This window comes from Rhipicephalus sanguineus, chromosome 8 (genome assembly GCF_013339695.2).
Source record: "Rhipicephalus sanguineus isolate Rsan-2018 chromosome 8, BIME_Rsan_1.4, whole genome shotgun sequence".
Classification (NCBI taxonomy): Eukaryota; Metazoa; Arthropoda; class Arachnida; order Ixodida; family Ixodidae; genus Rhipicephalus; species Rhipicephalus sanguineus.
Window position 1 is genome coordinate 167,656,301 of NC_051183.1, and position 24,825 is coordinate 167,681,125.

General features: G+C 43.2%; 1 protein-coding gene across 2 annotated transcripts in view; it reads left to right on the plus strand.

Annotated features, from left to right (window-relative positions):
* The window catches only part of LOC119402466 (putative phospholipase B-like 2), a 333,446-nt gene that overhangs the window by 68,813 nt on the left and 239,808 nt on the right, over window positions 1-24,825 (plus strand). For both annotated transcript variants that reach the window (XM_049418655.1, XM_049418654.1), the window contains exon 7: window positions 2,692-2,787. In XM_049418655.1, the coding sequence (XP_049274612.1) occupies window positions 2,692-2,787 (96 nt within the window). The remainder of the gene's footprint in view (window positions 1-2,691; window positions 2,788-24,825) is intronic.

The following is a 24,825-nucleotide window of genomic DNA, read 5'->3' on the forward strand; positions in this document are numbered from 1 at the left end:
AGTTTATTTCGCCGTAGCGCAATATATAACCTAGGAAAAATAAACAACAAAATCTAAATGTTGAAGACAGCATTCCATAATGCCATATGCGCAAAGATTACGCTGATCGAGATATTGATGCCGACGAATCTTGTTCGAAAAAGCACGCACAAAGCTTTCGTTGAATGTCAGTGAGGTAGTATATGATAATATATTTATATTGGGACACCTTATGCAAAACCTCCTTCACTGATGCCTTTGAGGTATCGTAAATAAATAAATAAATAAATAAATAAATAAATAAATAAATAAATAAATAAATAAATAAACAGATATCTCGTGGGAACAAGAAAGCGAAATTTTAGGGCTTTTTTTTGCTAGACACAACATTAATGAAAACCAAGACACAACGAAGGCAAGGAAAGTATAGGGGACATTATTTGTAGTAAGTATGATGTCAATGTGAAGAAAAAGCGGACGGAAAGACAATTTGCCGCCGGCAGGGCCGAACCTGCAACCTTCGGTTATAACGCATCCGATATAGTGGACGGGTGGACGACCGCCGCTGTAGCTCAATTGGAGCATCGGACGCGTTATCTGAAGGTTTCAGGTTTGGTCCCTGTCGGGGTCAAGTCGTCTTTTCGTCTGCATTATTCACATTTATGCCATATTACTGAAAATAACGTCCCCCATACTTTCCTTAGTTTCCATTAATGCTGTACCTTGTGGGAAATCATACACTGAGAAAACATGCCTAAAATTCCGACTACGAGAGCACACATGCGCAATGAAGAATGGAACAGGCTCTGCAGAATGGATCTTGCTCTGCATTACGATTGAACGCCGCACTTTGACGACTCAGTGGTTGTGAAAAGATACAAGGATCCATGCGCCAGAGAGATATACTTAGCCCGCGTAATTCACACGCGCAATGACTTATCCGTAAGTGTGAATTCCTTAGGTTTTCTGAATGAAGAGCATACATGTTGCCACGCCCACTTCTTCTTTAATTTTGATGTATTCGGGTTTGACCAGCAAGGACGGTTATCAACGCTCGATGCTGTCCGCGAAGCAGTGTTCGAGAAGCTTCGCGATTGTAGTAGATCGTTTTGTTAAGATTGTGCGCCGCACGCGAATGTTCCAGCTTTGTCGAGAGATAACGCCGCCACCAGCGATATCGCTGGGAAGTACGATAGCGCCTGTATAAAAGCCGACGCGCTTGACCGCTTGTCAGTTGATCGACGGTCGACGCTCTGTTCGGCGCTATCAGTGTATTGCTGTAGTTTGACTTTCAGTTTCCCGGCCAAAAGTTCGGCCAAATAAAGAGTTTCATCTTGACTACGCCAGCCGTTGTCTTCGTCGACGTCACGACCACGTGACAATATATTCACTACTGACTGCAATCTTCGTGCATGTGCCATTATAGAGCACTGTCCTCAATATTTATTTTTTGAGGGTATGTATTCTGTTAAGGCGAAATAAACTCTAAAAAGAAACAGGGCGTACAAACACGGACACAAGAAGAAGTCAGGACACCACAAACGCCGACTAACAACTGAAGAGACGCACAACGGCGGAAAAGAAAGAAGGCACGAAAAATTATCTGCGCATGCCCATGCTACAGGTGAACTTATCAATCCGGCACGCGTGGCGGTCTACGTGGAAGCTAATTGTTGAGGCATTTGATTTCATCTTTATGTAAGTTAATGGACGGTTGGCTCACGCATGCGCTACCCCTATTCTCGATATGCCATGCTTCAATCAGGCGCGTTTCTTCATTTTTATGCCGGTACAACACTGCGCATTCATCGACTTTTGGCGTGCACTTACAATCTCGACAATGTAACGATAGATTAGAAGGTGAACCTCCTGTTAGCGATCTCTTATGTTCCAACAATCTCTGGTTAATGCATCGGCCCGTCTGTCCTACGTAGAAGCGGCCGCAGCTGAAAGGCACCTTATACACCACACTCGTACGGCAATCAGTGAATTTGTTGGTGTGTTTTACGAAACAAATATTGGTCCGCTTCTTGTCTTTTACTCGCTCATTCTTCCTCTGCACAGCGCACAAATCTTACCTAGCTTATTGGCAGCCGTGAAAACAACACTAACGCCGTATCTATTTCCTACATTCTTTGGCCTGTGAGATACGCAATGAATGTACGGTGTACCTACGACACGTTTCTAAATAAACCCGTTAGTCAGCGTATCTTCACTCTGGTCCTGTGTCCCGTCGTAGCGCAGTCTTCACGTCTCCCACTGAGCGAAGAGGGACGCGAGGTACTCCTATTGAAGCAATGTTCCAGCCGTGATGTTCGATTGGAGTAACAGTGTTGCTCTAGCTTTCCGTACCCGGTTTGGTAGCCGGCACCACTGACTTATATTCAATGTAAAAGCGCCTGCGTACTTGCTGCTGTTTATTTCTTTGATATTGCATGACTGCGATTCAGAAAAGAAAAATTACTCTAACCTGATAATAAATGCCTAACTATGTCCCCTCATAAAGTCTGTATCGCAGACGTTCTGGCGGGAGAGTGGCTGAAGAAGGATTCTCATGAGCTTAAGTTTTAGTTGATGATAGTTAATTTATATTTTACTTCTTTTAGTGTCTCATAGCTTGATGAATGAATAGCATCAATAGCAGCATACCATGCTGCATGCACCTAACTCAAGTCTGTGCACCTCTTTTTTTACCTCTTTATTTCTTTTCAGGGGAAACAGTCAATGGACCGTAATTGACTACAACTTGTTCAAGCAAAGAATGAAGAAACTACCACAAGATTTTGTGTGGTATCACGAAGAGCTGCCGTGAGTGCACATAAAAAAGGGCTTTACCACGTTCTGTGATCTATGTGGCATATATAATGCCACTACTTACACAAAGGACGAGAATGGATTATCTAAATGCTCTGCAGTGCCCTTTTTTTTCTTGTCTGATCTTCGGTAATGATCTTCGTGACAGCATTCATACTATAATAAAAATAAAGCGCTTGAAGGGCAGGTACAGAGCAAGAACACAGCACGCACTTACATACGCGAGATTTTTGCTTTGTCAGAGCTTAGTGTAATATCCACTTCAAGTGGACTTTTAGGCATTGCTCTTCGTGAGGTGCGAGACCACTCCAAGCTCACTTATTAAGGCAAAGCCTTAGGTGCCTCATCAAACGCGAAAATTGACCGGCGTCCCGCGTCGGCGGCGTCAACACAAGTGATGCCAGAAATCATCACGTGGTGACGTCACAATATGACGTCGTCTGACGTCAAATATAGCCAAAATTTGTGACGTCAATACGACGTCACTGCAACGTCATAATGACGTCACAAGGGGACGTTATCACGTGACATCGTAGCTTGGACAACGGTGGGCCGATCATGGAGGCAGTGCAAAAGCGGGTGAGGTGACTGAGATCCTGGAGGCAGAAAGAGAAACACGTTCGGTGCAGAAAGCTTTCCGAGGGTGGCGGGGCAGGATCAATACATCGACTGAGAAAAAAACACGGTTCATACCTCCTTCATAGGAATCAGTATAGCATGAAAGTAAAAAAAGTCCATGCATATCGACGAAGTGAATGATTATGAGTGGGCGAAGCACAGGGGATCGTTCGGTAACCGTGAATCTCCCGTCTGTCGTTTTTGCCGTTTTACCGCCGCTATTCACGCCCTCGCCTCCGGAGTAGTAGCTTGTCGTCGGCGTTCCCGTTGAGCGGCCGCATGCGGCGCCTTACGTTCGTTTTCATCCATGGCAGAAAGAGATTGTGTGGTCTGGAACGCGCTTACATACGCATTTGCACCGCAGCGTCCTCTCGCGTATCTTCACTCCAGCGTGCATTGTGCTGTCGTATGCTTGATTCATGGGCACTTAATGTCCAAATTTTTATGGTGTTTTGACCTTTTTATTTTGTGGCAGAAAGATGTGTGGTATGGAACGCCCCTCCACGAAGTGAATGATGACGAGTGGGCGAAGCTAGCTCCTAAGGACCATTAGTCTATGTTGCAGTCGGAGACTACTATGAAGGGTTTGTTCTTGTAGGAGGTTTATATTGTTCTCTCCCAATTATGATCGATATTAGGGTACTAGCTGCTCAATCTTTTGTGTGTGTGTGTGTGTGTGTGTGTGTGTGTGTGTGTGTGTGTGTGTGTGTGTGTGTGTGTGTGTGTGTGTGTGTGTGTGTGTGTGTGTGTGTGTGTCACATATGTTATCTGAGCGTTGCCCGATATAATGTAAACTGCGTGACATAAAGCGACATAAAGAGTCGATGACAAAGCTCGGTTCTTAGGCCAATAATGTGTACGTTGAAGTCGCATACTAGTATAAAGTAGGGGTGTGCGAATATTCGAAAGTTTCGAATATTCGTCGAATATTACATTCGAAATATTCGTATTCGATTCGAAAATCGTGTATTCGAAAAGTTTCGAATATTCGATTACTTCGAATATTCCAAAAATTCGAATATGCGATTCGATTATCATGCAGAAGATAACTCGTCTTTCACACCTCTGCTGCGTTCGTATAGCTAAAAACGTTGCCGAGAGGAGCGATAAACATCGTAAGTACACGGAGGCACGATATCTGTCTACGACGAGCGCCCCAATACGTATGATTTATTGCTGGTGCATCTCCGACGTGCAGCGCTGTTGGCGATCATGTAACCGTACATTTTCAATATTATGCGGCCGTAACGTGCCACACTACCACTCGTTCACTATGCGGGACCACTTCTGAAGAAAGACAGTGACCCATGTGACTGGTGGCGGACTGTAGGCACCCTCAGATACCTCAGTCTGGCAAAGCTTTGCCCCATGTACCTCCCTATACCAGCCACTTCTGTTCCAAGCGAGCGTACCTTTTCAGTACCAGGGGGGGGGGTGTCTCTGTTAGAAGGGAGCGTCTGCTGCCTGATCATGTGGAGCAACTCATATTTCTTCATGATAACATCTAGTCATTACTTTCATTGTGCCGTGATATTTGCTTGCGTTGTGATGTGCATTGTGCTAGCCTGGACATTGTGTTCTCGAGATAGCAGTGTATGTTTTGTTGCCAGTCAGGCTGTTAAGTTTTTTTTTTCTCAAATAGCTACATGTTAAATAAAATATTGTTACTGTGGATGCATTTTTCCTTTGATATTCGATATTCGATTCGATATTCGAAGGTGGATATTCGTATTCGATTCGTATTCGAAAAATTTGATATTCGCACACCCCTAGTATAAAGGGTTTGTGCTTGTTGGGGTTTTATATTGTTCTGTCACAATTAGGATTGTTGTTCGTCTATTGTAAACCTTTTTTTTATTCAAATATACATGTATGTTTCCACTATAGCATGGGTTTTCTAGCCACCATGACAGCGGAAAGTGAGCTTCGACGACAAAGCTAGGCCCTAAGGTCCACAATATCTACGTTGAACTCGCCGATTAGTATAAAGGCTTCGTGCTTCTAGGTGTTTTATATTGTTCTGTCACAATTATTATTTATTTTAGTCTATTGTTAAATATTTTTTATTGGATTTTTCTCGTTGCTGTGCCGTGAGCACGGACAACACCACACACCGGACAAGCCTATACTCCATCTCACAAGCTGGTTGCAGCTCTACGAAGGCTAGGCCGATTTTAACCAATCAAGAAGGCGACTTCCTCCGAGTTGTATTAATCCGCGCACATTTTTACCTGTGGCCTAATCGCTTGAGTGCCCGCACCGCGAGATCGTTCACATCTCACTGGACCGAAGTTCGAATCCGGTGGGGTGAACAGAAAATTTTTAAGCTTTTTTTTTTGAACGTTAACCTTTTTTTGCTGCCTCATGCCAAACGCACCACACCGCAGTGTTCAAAAAGTGGGTTTGTTTGTTTGTGTACTTAGAAGGTGTCCGCTACTGCGACTGCTCCTCGCGAAATCCGATAAAAACATCTGAAGGTCGCCTGTTTCTACGGAGCATTTTGTCGTTTTAAAGCAATGCTGTTTATGGTTAACACCTCGGGATTTCTTCATCTTGACGTATGCCAAAATGCGCAATCCAAAAAAGCACGCGTGGTAACATAATTTCTGAATGCCTGTATCTACCAAGCGCCCTTGAAGCAGAGGTCTAAAGCTTTCACCTAACCCAAATTATGTGACGCTTGACTGCTCAGAAAACCAAACCACTGTGGGGATGTTTATCGCAAGCGTTATTGTGAATAATTATCATTTACATGTATACAAATAATGTGATGCCACCACTGATATTTTACACGATCTACACAAGGTATACATGAAACGGACAGAGCCAAATTGTCGGCATGCGTGTTTATTGTACCAGCAGGTTTGTTTTTCACGCATCGTCATGTCTCTACACAAACCAATAGAAAGAGACACAGGAGAATACGACAGTCTTCTAATATTCGCACAAACACGGCACATTTCATAGCACACGTTTGCATTTGTGCGCTTTGGAAAGAGACACATACATGTCACAGAATCCTTAGAAGAAGTTTCCACTGCAGATTAGCACTTCTTCGCTGCTTGTTATCTGGATCATATTAAAGTTATTTCACCATCACCATCATACATTTGCTGTTCTTTTCGAAACAAACATCAATGCCCTATGTACAGACACACCAAACACAAAGTACATGAGACAATGAAACTCTTCCCAAAAGTAGAAATGCAGGTGCAAGAAAATTTCACTACCTGGCCTCACGATTCGTAATATGAGCACAGCAAAATACTGCTACCTAACAACCACAATTAATAATAATAATAATAATAATAATAATAATAATAATAATAATAATAATAATAATAATAATAATAATAATAATAATAATAATAATAATAATAATAATAATAATAATCAATCAATCAATCAATCAATCAATCAATGATTTATTTAACGTGCCCAGGAACAACCGTAAGGTCTTTGTGCTGGCGCACGCAAAAAAAAACAATAAAAATAAACAATACAATACAGACAGTTTTCAGAAATAAAAAGAGCAAAAACACGTAGACAAAGACAAATGAACACAAAAGGGGAGGAGTAAAATAAGACAACACGAGAAATATTGACGGGGCATAAAAAATTAGATTGCATATATACAACTATGTGGAAAGATTGAGAAGGGAAGACTTTGTACATTGTGCCACACTATGTCAAAACAGTGCAAAGCTCGGATAAAAACAATGATTGTGGGCTATGAAAAACGTCAAGATCAAGAAAATTAACATTATAGAGACTTTGTATTCTGTGAACGGTAGAGTGTTTGAAGAAGCAGGCGGGTACATGAAACGGTCTGTTCTCTCTGGTTAACTTACGCGGAATTCGAAAATTTACACAATTGAGAAGTACAGGGCAGGATATGATACCGTGGACTAGCTTGTAAAGAAATAAGAGATCAGAGCGATTTCGTCGGCAGTGAAGTGATGGCAGTGATAATAATGCAGCAGTACTTGAACGAGATCCAGAGTCATTTTTAGCAAAGCGATGGTTATATATGCTGAGGAATTTTTTCTGGACTCGTTCAATGGTGTTACCGCTGGATTGAGCAATGCCATTCCATATCACGGACGCATACTCAAGTTGCGGAAGACATATTGCCGTGTACAATTTGTGTAGGGCCATGGGAGACCTGAATTCTCGAGATATTCTACATACACATCCGAGAGAACGAAGGCCCCGCATAGCAGCACGCTTAACGTGAGAAGAAAAGTTTAACGCGCTGTCAACAACAACACCAAGATCACTGATTTCATAAACCTTGCATAACGGCACAGAATTGACAGAGTATTGAAATGACACGCTAGATGTTTTGCGAGTGATAGACATGAATTTTGTCTTCGAGGTATTCAGAGAAAGGTTATTACCGTCGCACCATTCGGAAAAAGAGCGCAAGTCTGACTGCAGCAAGCGACAGTCGTTAACTGAATGAATTTCCTTAAAAATCTTGATGTCATCGGCATACAAGAGGAAAGAAGAATTACGAATGGCAAAAGAAACATCATTAACGTAAATTAAAAATAGGAGTGGGCCTAATACCGACCCTTGAGGGACCCCACTAGTCACTTTATACAAAGAAGACGTTTGGCCATTTACGGCAACATAACAATATCTATTGAGCAGATAGCTCTGCAGGAGATTCACAACTGACAAGTCAACATCAAAGTGCGCAAGTTTAACCATAATCAGCGTGTGGCTGACTACGTCAAAAGCCTTGCTCAGGTCACAGTAAATTACGTCAACCTGTCCTCTCTGAGAAATAGGTGTGGAGATCTGCGTCATGAAACTAGCAAGATTTGTGGTAGTTGAGCGGCCAGCGAGAAAACCATGTTGATTAGGAATCAATGAGTTTTTCACACTAAAAGACAATATGAAGTGAAGAGCCAGCTCGAAGATCTTTGATGTGGCACATAGTAGAGAAATCGGGCGATAATTAGAAGCATCTGTTTTAGAGCCCGACTTAAATACTGGAAAAACACGAGCAGTTTTCCACATGCTTGGAAATGTGGAAGTGTCCAGGAAGTTATTAAATATCGTAGTTAGTACTGGGACAAATATTCTACCATAAGCTTTTAGTATGGCGGAGGGGATGCCATCTGGCCCACATGATAAGGATGGTTTTAAGCGCTTAATGCATTCGCAGATAAGATTTTCATCCAGCGACAAAGCACTGGATGAGCTAACCGCCTTGGGCTGTTGTCTGATATCAGTGCTAGAGTCTGAGGCCTTATAAACGGATGAGAAATGCGTGGCAAAACAGTCAGCGACGGCATGCACTTCTACCCCATTTGAGTCCAGTAGTCTGAAGGACTCTCCGCTTTTGCTGGACCGTTTACGTACATACTTCCAAAACTCAGCCGGCCTGTCAGAGGCGCTTTTTTCTAAGAATTCAATATACGAACTATGATCCCGTTTATATAGGCGTTTAGAGAGAGTTCGAAGGAAGCTGAACTCTTCCTTCCACTCGCTGGATGGAGAACATTTAGATTTCCTGTGTGCGTGATCTTTATGCTTCAGTGCACTGATAAGTTCAGATGAGAACCAGTGGGGATATTTACGTTGTTTAGGTGTATATTGGGGAATAAAATTACGCATGCTGCTCAGTACAAGCTCCGTAAACCGATCAACCTGCTCATCAACATTTGGTTTGTCAGTAACCTGTGACCACTCAACGGTAGACAAGTGATGATAGAGGCCTGTGTAATCACCTCGCTTGAAGGCAAATCTCGGAGATTTGTTTACGTAACTGCTGAAGCTCGTTGTTTCGGCTGATGCGGATAATCTTACGTTAAGTGGTGGGTGGAAATTGTCCGGACGTACAAGAGAGATGTCGGAGCGGGAAACTTCAAGAGGTTGATCGTTTGACACACACAGGTCTAAGACGTTGCCACTGGAATTGACGACTGAGTTATGTTGCAGTAGGGAATTAAACGCCAGAAAGTCCAAGAGCAGGCTGCACTTTTTCTCTATGAAATGATTGTAATGAGAAAAAGTAAGCGTGTTCCAGTCAATTCCAGGTGCATTGAAATCCCCAAGAACAATAATTCTGTGCCCACTATGAGAAGATACCACAAGTTCAATGGAAGACATGACATCATGAAACGAGGCAGGGGACATGCTGGGCGGTAAATAGAAACATCCAATCAACAATTTTTCACTGCGCTCAAGGTTGGTTTCTAGCCAAATGGATTCTTCGATAGTTTCTAGGTCTTTCCGTCTAACGGATTTCAGTGAATTGTCAATGGCAATCAGCACGCCACAGCCTTTCTGCTTGGTTTCACTGAAATCTCGGTCACTGCGGAAGGTGGTGTAGGTCGGGGGAAAAAAGTCAGATGAGGGAATTTCAGCGCCTAGCCAGGTTTCAGAAATAGCAATAATAGGAAAAGAAGACGAAAGAACATTAGAGAAAAACTCTCGTGTCTTGGTACGTAGACCACGAGCATTTTGGTAGAATATGTCTACGTTACACGGCACTTTCGATTCCAGTCACTTGCTCAGAGGGATGAAGCATGTCATCGCGCAGCTCCCCACGAAATGGCTTGAAGAGGCATCCGAGGGGCCACATCGAAGGGTCATTCAGGCGTTGTAGTGTTTCCTTGTCGACTTCGATGTAGAACGAAGAATAGGACTGAAATTTGGTTTGAAGTCGCCGGCAGGAGATGGGAGACAGATCGAATGAAGCAATATGTTTTTTGATGTCAGCAACAGTGGTGTCCGGGCTCAGCTTCGTAACAAAAATGGCCTTTGGCCGTTGTGGCCGTTGTGGCCGTTGAGCTACAGATATATTCGATGTTGTCATAGCTCCAAAAGAGGCGGGTTTCTTCTTTCTTTCCCCCTCAGTCACCGCTGCATAAGAGGCTGTCGCAGGCATCACACTGCCACGCTCGGACGTGTCTACGTCAGCTGGCGGCGAATTCGAAGATGAAAGAGTTTTGGAGAGAGGTGGTTCAGAGCAGGCAGCTTGCTCGGAAGTCACTGATCGCTCAACGATCACATGCGCTGGGGGGATCACAGGTGCCTTCACTGCCACTCCGGCCGTGCGGCGCGTCAGCTCCTCACGCAGGAAGCGGACCTCTGCACGAAGGGAGGCGACCACGTGGGCTTGTTGTTCAACACCGCGGGAGTGATCCTTACGGAGGCGCTCGTTGTCTTCGCGTAGTTGGGATACCTCGTCGCTGAGGAACAAGATTCCCTCCAAAGCGTCGAGGAGAAGGCGGCGCAGCCCGGCGAGATCGCCATCCGGAGGGGTGCACGTGGAGAGGGAACCGGTTTGAGAGCTGCAATGCTCATCGATGCACGCCGCCGAGTTGTCTTCGCTAGGCTTACCAGCAGCACGGCTCAGATCACATAAATTGCAGCAAAACGAGCGCGATCCAGACTTCAGGAGTTGCAGCTCTTCATCAGGCCAGGTTACACACTTCGCATGAACACGTTTAGAGCAATTTTCACAGCGGAAAAACTGCTGCTTACCGAAAAACGGGCAGGAGCATAGCAAGCATGCGTCCCGACTGGGAACCATGGTGCGGGACTAATAATAATAATAATAATAATAATAATAATAATAATAATAATAATAATAATAATAATAATAATAATATTAATCAATCAATCATTTATTTAACGCGCCCAGGAACAACCGTAAGGTCTTTGTGCAGGCGCACGCAAAAAAACAATAAAAATAAACAATACAATGCAGACAGTTTTCAGAAATAAAAAGAGCAAAAACACGTAGACAAAGAGAAATGAACACGAAAGGGGAGGAGTAAAATAAGACAACACGAGAAATATTGACGGGGAGTAAAAAATTAGATTGCATATATACAACTATGCGGAAAGACTGAGAAGGGAAGACTTTGTACATTGTGCCACACTATGTCAAAACAGTGCAAAGTTCGGATAAAAACAATGATTGTGGAGTATAAAAAACGTCAAGATCAAGAAAATTAACATTATAGAGACTTTGTATTCTGTGAACGGTAGAGTGTGGGAAGAAGCAGGCGGGTACATGAAACCGTCTGTTCTCTCTGGTTAACTTACGCGGAATTCGAAAATTAACACAATTTAGAAGTACAGGGCAGGATATGGTTGTAAAGAAATAAGAGATCAGAACGATTTCATCGGCAGTGAAGTGATGGCAGTGATAATAACTCAGCAGTATTTGACCGAGATCGAGAGTCATTTTTATCAAAGCGATGGATATATATGCTGAGGAATTTTTGCTGGACTCGTTCAATGGTGTTACCGCTGGATTGAGCAATGCCATTCCATCTCTCGGACGCATACTCAAGTTGTGGAAGACATATTGCTGTGTATATTTGTGGAGGGCCATGGGAGACCTGAATTCCCGAGATATTCTACAAACACATCCGAGAGAACGAAGGCCCCGCATAGCAGCACGCTTAACGTGAGAAGAAAAGTTTAACGCGCTGTCAACAACAACACCAAGATCACTGATTTCATAAACCTTGCATAACGGCACAGAATTGACAGAGTATTGAAATGACACGCTAGATGTTTTGCGAGTGATAGACATGAATTTTGTCTTTGAGGCATTTAGAGAAAGGTTATTGCCGTTGCACCATTCAGAAAAAGAACAAAAATCTGACGGCAGCAAGCGACAGTCGTTAACTGAATGAATTTCCTTAAGTATCTTGATGTCATCGGCATACAAGAGGAAAGAAGAATTACGAATGGCAAAAGAAACATGATTAACGTAAATTAAAAGTAGGAGTGGGCCTAATACCGACCTTTGAGGGACCCCACTAGTCGCTTTATACAAAGAAGAGGTTTGGCCATTTACGGCAACATAACAAGACCTATTGAGCAGATAGCTGTGCAAGAGATTCACAATCTACAAGTCAACGTCAAAGTTCGCAAGTTTAACCATAATCAGTGTGTGGCTGACTACGTCAAAAGCCTTGCTCAGGTCACAGTAGATTACGTCAACCTGTCCTCTCTGAGAAGTAGGTGTGGAGATCTGCGTCATGAAACTAGCAAGATTTGTGGTAGTTGAGCGGCCAGCAAGAAAAGCATGTTGATTTGGAATCAATGAGTTTTTCACACTAAAAGACAATATTTTGTGAAGAGCCAGTTGAAGAACTTTGATGTGGCACATAGTAGAGAAATCGGGCGATAATTAGAAACATCTGTCTTAGAGCCCGACTTAAATACTGGGAAAACACGAGCAGTTTTCCACATGCTAGGAAATGTGGAAGTGTCCAGGCAGTTATTAAATAACGTAGTCAGTACTGGGACAAATATACTACCATAAGCTTTTAGTATGGCGGAGGGGATGCCATCTGGGCCACATGATAAGGATGGTTTTAAGCGCTTAATGCATTCTCCGATAAGATTTTCATCCAGCGACAAAGCACTGGATGAGATAACTGCCTTGGGCTGTTGTCTGATATCAGTGCTAGAGTCTGAGGCCTTATAAACGGATGAGAAATGTGTGGCAAAACAGTCAGCGACGGCATGCACTTCTACCCCATTTGAGTCTAGTAGTCTCAAGGATTCTCCGCTTTTGCTAGACCGTTTGCGTACATACTTCCAAAACTCAGCCGGCCTGTCAGAGGCGCTTCTTTCTAAGAATTAAATTTACGAACTATGATCCTGTTTATATAGGCGTTTAGAGAGAGTTCGAAAAAAGCTGAACTCTTACTTCCACTCGCTGGATGGAGAACATTTAGATTTCCTGTGTGCGTGATCTTCATGCTTCTGTGCACTGATAAGTTCAGATGAGAACCAGTGGGGATATTTACGTTGTTTAGGCGTATACTGGGGAATAAAATTAAGCATGCTGCTTAGTACAAGCTCCGTAAATCGATCAACCTGGTCATCAACATTAGGTTTGTCAGTAACCTGTGACCACTCAACGGTGGACAAGTGATGATAGAGGCCCGTGTAATCACCTCGCTTGAACGCAAATCTTGGAGATTTGTTTACGTAACTGCTGTGGCTCGTTGTTTCGGCTGATACAGATAATCTTACTAAGTGGTGGGTGGAATTTGTCCGGACGTACAAGAGAGATGTTGTAGCGGGAAGCTTCACGGGGTTGATCGTTTGACACACACAGGTCTAAGACGTTGCCACTGGAATTCACGACTGAATTATGTTGCAGTAGGGAATTAAACGCCAGAAAGTCCAAGAGCAGGCTGCACTTTTTCTCTGTGAAATTATTGTAATGAGAAAAGGTAAGCCTGCTCCAGTCAATTCCAGGTGCATTGAAATTCCCATGAACAATAATTCTGTGCCCACTATGAGAAGATATCACAAGTTCAATAGAAAACATGACATCGTGAAACGAGGCAGGGGAAATGCTGGGCGGTAAATAGAAGCATCCAATCAACAATTTTTCGCGGCGCTCAAGGTTGATTTCTAGCCAGATCGATTATTCGATAGTTTCTAGGTCTTTCCGTCTAACGGATTTCAGTGAATTGTCAATGGCAATCAGCACGCCACCGCCTTCCTGTTTGGTTTCACTGAAATCTCGGTCACGCGGAACGTGGTGTAGGTCGGGGGCGAAAAGTCCGATGAGGGAATTTCAGTGCCGATCCAGGTTTCAGAAATAGCAATAATAGGAAAAGAAGACGAAAGAACATAAGAGAAAAACTCGAGTGTCTTGGTACGCAGACCCCGAGCATTTTGGTAGAATATGTCTACGTTACACGGCAAGAGGCATCCGAGGGGCCACATCGAAGGGTCATTCAGGCGTTGTAGCGTTTCCTCGTCAACTTCGATGTAGAATGAAGAATATGACTGGAATCTTGTTTTGAAGTCGCCGGCAGGAAATGGGAGACATATCCAATGAAGCAATATGTTTTTTGAAGTCAGCAGCAGTGGTGTCCGGGCTCAGCTTCGTAACAAAAATGGCCTTTGGCCGTTGTGGCCGTTGTGGCCGCTGAGCTGCAGATATAGTGGATGTCTTCAATGCTCCAAACGAGGCGGGTTTCTTCTTTCTTACCCCCTCAGTTACCGCTGCAGAAGAGGCTGTCGCAGGCATCACACTGACACACCTGGCGGCGAATTCGAAGATGAAAGAATTTTGGACAGAGGTTGTTCACAGTACGCAGGTTGCTGGAGGTCACAGATCGGCCAATGGTCACCTGCTCTGGAGGGATCACAGGTGCCTTCACTGACACGGCGGCCGTGCGGCGCGTCAGCTCCTCCGCAGGCAGCGGACCTCTGCACGAAGGGAGGCGACCACACGGGCTTGTTGTTCAACACCGCGGGAATGATCCTTAGGGAGGCGCTCGTTTTCTTCGCGTAGTTGGGATATCTCGTCGCTGGGAACGAGATTCCCTCCAACGCGTCGAGGAGGAGGCGGCGCAGCCCGGCGAGATCACCACCCGGAGGGGCACACGTGGAGAGGGAACCGGTTTGAGAGCTGCAGTGCTCATCGCTGCACGCCGCCGAGTTGTCTTCGCTAGGCTTACCAGAAGAACTGCTCAGATCACATAAATTGCAGCAAAATGAGCGCGATCCAGACTTCAGAAGTTGCAGCTCTTCATTAGGCCAGGTTACACACTTCGCATGAACACGTTTAGAGCAACTTTCACAGCGGAAAAACTGCTGCTTACCGAAAAACGGGCAGGAGCATAGCAAGCATGGATCCCGACTGGGAGCCATGGTGCGGGACTAATAATAATAATAAAAATATATTATTATTATTATTATTGTTATTATTATTATTATTATTATTATTATTATTATTATTATTATTATTATTATTATTATTATTATTATTATTATTATACTACTATATTATTATTATTAATATACTCCTCGTTCTGCGTTGCAGTTGACGAAGATACATTGAAACGTCTGAATGATCCGTCAATGTGGCCGTGCGGTTGCATTTTGAAACCATTCCGTGGGGTCCTCCACGAAGACATGCTCGATCCCTCAGAGTGCGCACCCGAAGCAACAGTGCCGTGTAATTTGGATATATTTTATCAGAACGCTCGTGGTCTTCGCATTAAGACGCGCGAATCCTTTGCTAATGTTGTTTCGTCTTCTTTTGACCTTATTGCGATTTCTGAAACATGGCTGTGCAGTGAAATTCCTTCCTGTGACTATCTTCCGTCGAACTACACCACCTTCCGCAGTGATCGGGGCTCCTGTGCAACTAAACAAAAAGGTGGTGGTGTATTGATGGCTATAGACAGTTCTCTAAGATCTGGTGAACGCAAGGACATAGAAACAATTTCTGAATCAATTTGGGTCGAAATTAGTCTTGAGCACTGTGAAATATTCTTGATTAGATGTTTCTATGTATCGCCTAGCGTTTCACCAATATCTTTTAATCAGATCGTCTCTTCTAATGAAAATGTGGTAATTTCACATAAGAAGCACAAAATTCTTGTACTTGGCGACTTTAACACACCTGGAATTGACTGGACCACACTTAATTTTTCTCATTATCATCATTTCTTGAAGAACAAATGCAGCGTATTGTTAGACTTTCTCGCTTTTAATTCCCTACAGCAGCACAATAGTATTGCCAATTCCCGTGGTAACGTCTTAGATCTGTGTATTTCTAATAATCAACCTATCGAAGTATCACTGTCTCACATCTCTCTTGTTCGTCCTGATAAATTTCACCCACCACTCAAACTAACACTCTGTATTTCACCAGAAAAACCAAGCTTTCCCAGAAAAATCGACAAAACGCCCAGATTTGCCTTCAAGCGAGGTAACTACGTTGGCTTGTACCATGACTTGTCCACCACAGATTGGTCACTGGTAACTGACAAACCCTATGTTGATGATCAAGTCGATCAGTTTACGCAACTTATCTCGACCAGCATGCGCAAGTTCATTCCCCAGTATACACCTAATCATTGTAAATATCCCTCCTGATTCTCATCAGAACTTATAAGTGCACTGAAACATAAAGATCGTGCACACAGGAAGTTAAATGTTCTCCATCAACTCATTTGAAGGAAGAATTCTGTCGTTTTCGTACTCTTTGTAAACGCCTTAATAAACGGGATCACAGTCTATATATTTCATTTTTAGAAAAAAGCGCGTCTGATAGGCCGGCTGAGTTTTGGAAGTATGTGCGCAAACGGTCGAGCAAAAATGGCGAGTGCTTCAGGATACTGGACCCAAATGGAGTAGAAGTTAAAGCCGTTGCTGACTGTTTTGCCATGCATTTCTCATCTGTTTATAAGTCTCCAGTCTCTGTAGCTAGTAACGGTCGACAGGTTAAGGCAGTTAGCACAGCTGATGCTGTGTCGCTAGATGAAGATTCCATTTCAGAATGCATAAAGCGCCTGAAACCACCCTTTCCAGCTGGTCCAGACGGCATCTCCTCTGCTATACTAAAAGCCTATGGCAGTATACTTGTACCAGTATTGACTACCATATTTAATAAGTGTCTACATGCTTCAACTTTTCCTAGCATGTGGAAAACTGCTCGTGTTTTCCCAGTATTCAAGTCTGGCTGTAAAAGTGACGTCTCGAACTACCGCCCTATTTCCCTTCTTTGTGCCGCATCCAAAATCTTTGAGCTTGCTCTTTACAAAATATTGTCTTTTGATGTAAAAAATTCATTGATTGTAAATTAGCATGGATTTCTCGCTGGCCGCTCAACTGTCACTAATCTTGCCAGTTTCATGGTACAAGTCTCCACGCCTATTTCGCAGAGAGGACAGGTTGACGCTATGTACTGTGACCTCAGCAAAGCTTTTGACGTTGTCAGCCATTCGCTGCTTGTGGATAAATTTGCACACTTTCATGTTGATTCTTCAATTGTGAATCTCCTCCATAGTTACCTTTTTGATAGATCATGTTATGTTGCCGTTAATGGCCAAACGTCCTCTTTGTATAAAGCTACTAGTGGTGTTCCTCAAGGGTCGGTACTGGGCCCACCCCTCTTTTTAATTTATGTTAATGATGTTTCTTCTGTCATTCGGAATTCTTCTTTCCTTTTGTATGCCGATGACCTAAAGATATTTAACCCTTTTTTGCATGACAAAAATCTACGCATCAGGGGCGTAGCCAGAAATTATTTTCGGGGGGGGGGGGTTCAACCGTACTTTATGTAAGTTCGTGAGTGCGTTTGTATGTGCGCGGGTATATATACGCAAGCAAAAGCGAAAAATTTCGGGGGGGATTGAACCCCCCAACCCCCCCCCCCTGGCTACGCCCCTGCTACGCATGTAAACACCGCTTACTTTTAATTTTCTATCATAGTGCATTCAGAAAAAGCTGAGAAAAAAGTCTCGTTGAAGTCAAACGTTTATTTCATAAGATACAGAATGTCCACTACAGTGGACAACATGAACACCAGCTTCGACTAGTGAAAGTGGCGAGTCTTTTCAGCCAACGAGATTTCTTGCCCGAACAAATTTATGCATGAACACCAAACGTTGGATGCGGTACCATGAGAGTCGCCAGAAATGTACACATGACAAATTGAAAAAAAAATGCGAGAGGTTTGAACCCCACTCCTGGGCATCGCTGTCGGTGTCCACGGCATTATCGTCAGTGTCGCTGCTATGAACGATGTCACTCCATCTACCTACTTCTACTTCATCACTGCTGTCACCTTCACTTTCAAGGCGGTCGTCTTCACTGCCAGATGGCACGTCTTCGTCGAGCAGCGCGTTCACTTGATCCTCCGACAAAGGAAGGTCCAACAATTCCTCCATTTCAGAACCAGTCAATGGTTTCTTTCGAGTAGCTCGCTGCGCCGGCGCGTCCATGGCGTGTGGTTGAGTTGTCTAACGAAGCGCGCTGGGGAGCGAGGGGTTGCTGGTGCTGGTTCGAATGCGCGGTCAGGTACTTCAGATTCTATATATATATATATATATATATATATATATATATATATATATATATATATATATATATATATATATATATATACATAGCCGAGGCATGACGGCGAAGCAAAAATCAGCCGAGAATGTCCATATAATTGCTATCGCAATAATAGAAACATCAGCAACCTCAAATATGAAGCTACAAAAAGGAAGAGTCATGACTCTTTCGCTCTTGAAAACTATGATTCTTTTTATTTGCATCGCGTTGGTAAACGTGGTGGAGGTACATGTTTGCTGTTGCTAAAGCACATGTACTCGGATAGGATTGAACATTTATGCGCTGTTACACCTGATTATGAAGTTCTATCTGTGCTTTCTGGAAAACTACTTTTCGTTGTTGTCTATCGCCCCCCGTGTGGTCGCATTGAAGATTTCTTTGCTTACATTGAAAGTGTTTTTGAATTTGCGTGTCAGTGCCAATATACTATTTTCCTTGGTGGTGATCTGAATATTAATATTCTTGAGAATTCTCCAGGACGCACACAGTTGTTGCTTCTGATTGAGTCTTATCTTCTCCGAAATGTTATCACTGTACCAACCCGTGTTACCTCGTCGTCTGCAACTGCACTTGACTTGATAATCACTAATGAATCTACTGAATGTGTTTCTGCAGGGGTTATTAACAGAGCATTGAGTGATCACCTCCCCGTATTTCTGTTGAGCAACGTCTCATTGGTTTATAACAAAATTACTCACGACCCATTATTTCGGACACAAAATATTAACGCCAGCTCATTAGAAGAATTTCGTTGCATGATATTAAATTTTGATTGGACGCCACTGTACAGACACACGACTGCAGACGAGGCATTTAACTTTTTTTTAAAACACTTCACAATGTTTTACAGCAAGGCATTCCCATACAGGGTTGCGAAAAAACCGAAGAAGGCCCGTAAGCCTTGGATGACGTCTCGCATCCTTAAAATGATTTCCAAGAAAAACAACTTATATCAGAAGTTTTTACAGAGTCGCGAACACCCCGATCTCGTAGCTTTTAAAAAATTTCGCAATAATTTGAATGGCACAATAAGAAAATCTAAAAAAGAGTATCACATTCGCTTATTTTCAGGCATTAGTGATCAAAAGGTTCTCTGGAATAGATTAAACATGTTGCTAAAATCTGAACGAACGTGCTCACCTGCTTCTCTTACAATTGATGGTATCAACTATGTTGGGAAAGATTTAAGTGACAAGTTCAATGACTACTTTGCATCCCTTGTTCAAAGTGAGCATGACCCTAGCACTCTCGATTACGTGAGAAACCGAGCACAGGACACCATGGCACTTATCGAGTGTGATAGCGATGAAGTATTAGCCGCTTTCAGACGTATGAAAATCAGTAAATGCGCGGATGCTTTTGGTCTGACAATGAGACCCGTGCTACATGTACTTGATGTCATTTGCCCCTTCCTAACTCATATTTATAACTTGTCCCTCAGCACTGGTATATTTCCATCAGAAATGAAAAAGGCGAAAGTGATTATTCTCCATAAGGGAGGTGCTAAAGAAACCCTCGGTAATTATAGGCCCATATCCATTCTACCAATTTTTTCCAAGGGATTAGAGCGAGTTATTTATGTGCGTATTTCAAAATTTTTCGAAAAATACGGGCTGATAACCAATACACAGTTTGGTTTCAGGGAAAGATCATCTACGGAAGTTGCGTTGCTCACACAAAAAGAACTTATTCTTCATAATATAGAAATGAAACTATTGACTTTAGGAATATTTATAGATTTTTCAAAAGCGTTCGATAGAATTAATCATAAAACCCTTCTTTTAAAACTTCCAGCTTATGGTGTCAGAGGTATTTCTTTGGATTTAATATCGAGTTATTTGCGTAATCGTACTCAGTATGTGGCTATCGACAACCACGACTCGTCCTGTAATAAAGTAGAACATGGTGTTCCTCAGGGTAGCCTGCTTGGTCCTTTGCTGTTCATTATTTATATTAATGATTTGATAGAAATAGACACTAGTGTTCAATATATTATATACGCAGATGACACGAGCTTATTCTTATCGGGTTCAAATGCAGATGATTTAGTCAATCGGGCCAATATCGTCCTAAATAAGTTACATACTTGGTCTCTTAAAAATTCCCTTCTTATTAATTCCAATAAAACTAAAGCAACATTTTTCAGAGCAAAAAATCAAGTTATTTCTGTCAGAGCCACACTTACCTTAGGAGGAAATGCCATAGAAATTACTGACACAGTTAGAACGCTTGGAGTCTACTTTAATGAATTCATGCTCTGGGATAGTCACATAGAACATCTTCAAAGTAAGCTTGCACGTGTAGTTGGCGTTTTGAGAAAATTCCAGCATCTATTGCCAGAAAAGGCAAAGCTTACGTTGTACCACGCCCTGTTTGAATCACAGTTAAAATATTGCGTATTGGTATGGGGAAGTTCAACAAAAACAAATATTAGTAAACTAGTCTCTATGCAGAAAAATGCGCTTAGAGCGATTGCTGGCGTGCCTTACAGAACGCACTCTGAACCACTGTTTACCACCTACCATATCATGCACTTTACCAACATGTACCATCATCGTCTTTTACAGCTCTACAAATCACAGATTGAACGCGGCATATTGTTCTTATGTGAAGTCGCTAACCTCCACACCAACATTCTTTGCTACCTTACAAGACACCACGAGTACTGGTCTGTGCCTCACCCACGTACTAATTACGGCTTTCAAACCCTAAGCTATACATTACCTTCCTTGCTTAACAAGTTTGGCTTTACTCACACCTCGATACGCGAACTTTCCTTTAACTCTCTTCGAAACTTATTTCGTTAATGTGTACATTTTTGATGATGATTTGTGATTTTTGATTTTTAATGTGTGCACCTTAATTATATTTTGTGTACGCAACTTTATTTGAATATATCTGGAGATATAATGTGTTTGTAGTGTCACCCATTTTATTGTGCACCGTGTTCTTTTTTTCTGCTTTGGAGTTCTTGTTTGTTATGCTACAATGTTATCCTGTGCTATTTCTGTTTCGTGCATACCGCAGTGCCGATGTATACGGGGGGAAGGGAGCAATGTCAAGCCGCGACTGTGCGGCTTTTTTTCCCTCCTCCTCAGCCATGTATATATATATTTTTTTTGTATGCATGTCTGAAATAAAGACTCAGACTCAGACTCAGACTCAGACATACAAAACCCGCACGTGAGCGGGGATTGTTCCCACCATGCATGGTGTCCACTACAGTAGACATATTGCAAAATTTGTTCTGAAAAATTATATTCACTTCACTAAGCCACAATATTTATGGCTCGTGACTGCGAATGCTTCTTCTATGGCGTGCATACAATAACGCATACCAAATCGCTATTTCATCTCAGTTATAAGAAAAAAAAGTAAAGAAGAACGTGACTTACGCGCTGGAGCAGGAGGCTGCGATTTTGAGCAAGTGTGCAGAAAAACCCGCGGTATCCTGCCGCCATCTAGTGCGGCGAATGAAAACCCCTTTCATCCACTGTAGCTACCAATACGCAGCTGCACATCTCCGAGGCACCGCAGCTGCTTCAAAAATTCCAGAAATTTGTCCACTGTAGTGGACAGCATGCAACAAAGGGTTAAGGAAATTCATTCAGTTATCGATTGTCGCTTGCTGAAATCTGATTTGTGTACTTTTTCTGAATGGTGCAGGAGCAATAACCTCTCCCTAAATATTTCACAAACGAAGGTAATGAGTTTCATTCGAAAAACATCTAGTGTGGCATTTTTATATTCTGTCAATTCTGTGTCGTTGTGTAAGGTATGTGAGATCAATGATCTAGGTGTTCTTTTTGATAGCACCTTACACTTTTCTGCTCACGCTAAGCGTGTTGCTTTGAGGGGTGTTCGCACCCTAGGCTGTGTTTGCAGAATGTCTAGAGAATTCCGTTCTCCTATACCCTCCCGAAAATTGTACACCGCGCTATGTCTTCCTCAACTTGAGTATGCATCTGTGATCTGGAATGGCATTCCTAATTCCAGCAGCAACGCCATTGAGCGAGTCCAGAAAAAATTCCTAAACATTTACAACCATCGTTTCGCTAGAAATGACTCGGGATCTCGTTCTAACGCTGCTGGATTATTATCATTGCCATCACTTTGCTGCCGACGAAATCGCGCTGATCTGTTATTTCTTCACAAGTTGGTGCATGGTATCATATCTTGCCCTGTACTGCTCAACTGTCTTAATTTCCGAATTCCACGTAAGCTGACCAGAGAGAACAGACCTTTTCATGTAACCGCCTGCCTCTGTGAACATTCGACCATTGGCAGGGTACAACGTCTTTACAATGCTTACTTTTTGCAGCTCGATGTTTTTCACAGCTCCCAGTCGTTGTTCTGCTCCGAGCTTTGTACTGTACTTGCATAGCCTCGTACACTGTTGTTTTTTTTTTCCTGCGCATAGTTGTATATGTGCAATTTTATAACGTTTTTTATCCATGATATTTTGTTATGAATGGTGGCCTTTGTTTTTATTTTCTTTTTTGTTCTTTTTCGTGCGCCAGTACAAAGACCTTACGGTTGTTCCTGGGCACGTTAAATAAACGCTTGATTATTATAAACGTTTGATTGATTACCTTGTGCCATGTTCTGTTGCTCTTTTTTTTCTTTGTTAATGTTTTGTCTTTGCTATACTTGTACATATGCTTGCCTATGCCCATTGCAATAATAAGAGTGTATATAGCCTGTATTGCCTCCTTTTCAGATCACTCAAGTTTATGTATATCACTATATTTTGTATAACTAGGACCATTTATTGCTACATTCTATGTGTTCTGTCGCCACCACTACCCCTGCCTGATGTAACTGAGGGGTGGGAACTTGGTCAAGCGGCTAGTGGCTTTTTTAGATGCGAAGTATCTTAAGGCGGAGCTCAATCCGGTGGTGGTGTGCGGCGTGACCACCCTTACTGCGCATGCGCATACCCTCTCCACACACCTCCTCTCCACTCCCCCTCACCATTCCCCCTGTCCTCTACCCCTTTCCCCTCTCCACTCACCCTCTCACCTTCCCATCTCCATTCTCCCTCTCCACTTTCCCTCTCCCCTTCCCCTCTCCTCTTCCCCTCTCCCACACCCTCTCCACTTCCCCTCTCCCATACCCCTTTCCACTCTTCCTCTGAAACGCGGGCTAGACCAGCGCCTCCTCTATTTTTCTGTGCCTGGGCGAAGGAGCGGAGCGCAATGGGAACCGACCGTCGGCGTTAGTGCGGCTTTTAGCCGCAGGGCGCCGCCACCGTAGTAGACCCGCCGACGCGTCGTCGCTCGCGGAAACGAATGCCGCGGCTGCATTCGAAGCTGCTATATGGTTCAATTTTCGGCTGTATTCGCGTTGCTTAAAGGATAATTAAAATTTGGGGGACGCTTAAGCTTCTCCTTTAAGAGTTGAACGCGATAGCGATATCCTGCCCCTAGTGCGCACTTCGAACACTACGAGTGTTCAACAGAATGTGCGCAATAAGGTGTGTGCCTTATGTAATGGGTAGCATGCTTTAAACCAGGAGCAATTAGAAACTTTTTCGAAGTTGCGATGCACCCACTACGTGGTCTTAAGGGAATACGCGCAGTAATATGTGTGCCTTTTGTAATGGAGGGCTGTCTTTCAACCACCAAGTCGTTATGATATTGACGTGGTGTGACGCCCAATGGCAATGTACGCTTGCACCACGAAATATTACTGCGATATTACATCTCGTATTGTGACACCTGTATACAGGACGCGTATTTTTAGGAAGCATGAAAGTTACTTTCAATGCAGCTCCAAGCAGAGGCGTGGCTTTGGGGTAGAACACCTGCTTGCTACGCAGACGGCCTGCGTTCGATTCTCACTCGGACCCAACATTTTTATTGTTTATTTTATTTGCAGCTTTTTCGATTTTTCCGTCACGGAAAAGATGATGATTTTTCGCTCACAACCAACGGCGCCGACGCCGACGGCGGAATTTCTGCGATACGAGCTCTTTAACGCTATCGCGTTAAAACTTGTAAACTGGAATAATGAAGCACTTGTCGTTCTGGGCAACCAGCCCATTTCGAAGGCATGTGTCTATCGCGGCTATTTGATCGAGACGCTCGCGCGTCGTCTGCTAGCCCGATACCAAAGAGCGCATGCCAGTGATGCGCGGAAAATTGTTTTGTCACCGTTACGCTCGCTTGACTGAGAGTCGGTTTTTGACTGTCTGAAAGTCCATTTTCGAAAGCAGCATTTGCCAAGAGCTAATACTGAAAACTTGGGCGCTTAAAGTTCCCCGATGCGTGCTACCTTCTACTGGTGTAGCACACTATGCGCAAGCCTGGAGTTCATGCGCTAAATAGCATGAAATGTCACTAGACTGCTTCCAGGGATATATACCTGATCGCCTGTTCCCTTCGTAAAGCTTTTGAGAATTACACCTGTGGCCACCGGGAGAAAGCAACAGCTGGTGCCAGAAAAAGAGGAACTATGCCAAGTGATTCCACCATTTCGGAGCTTAAACCAATTAAATCGTGGTGGTACGAAAAACAAACAAAAACAGCTACATATGCCGCGCGCTTCCTG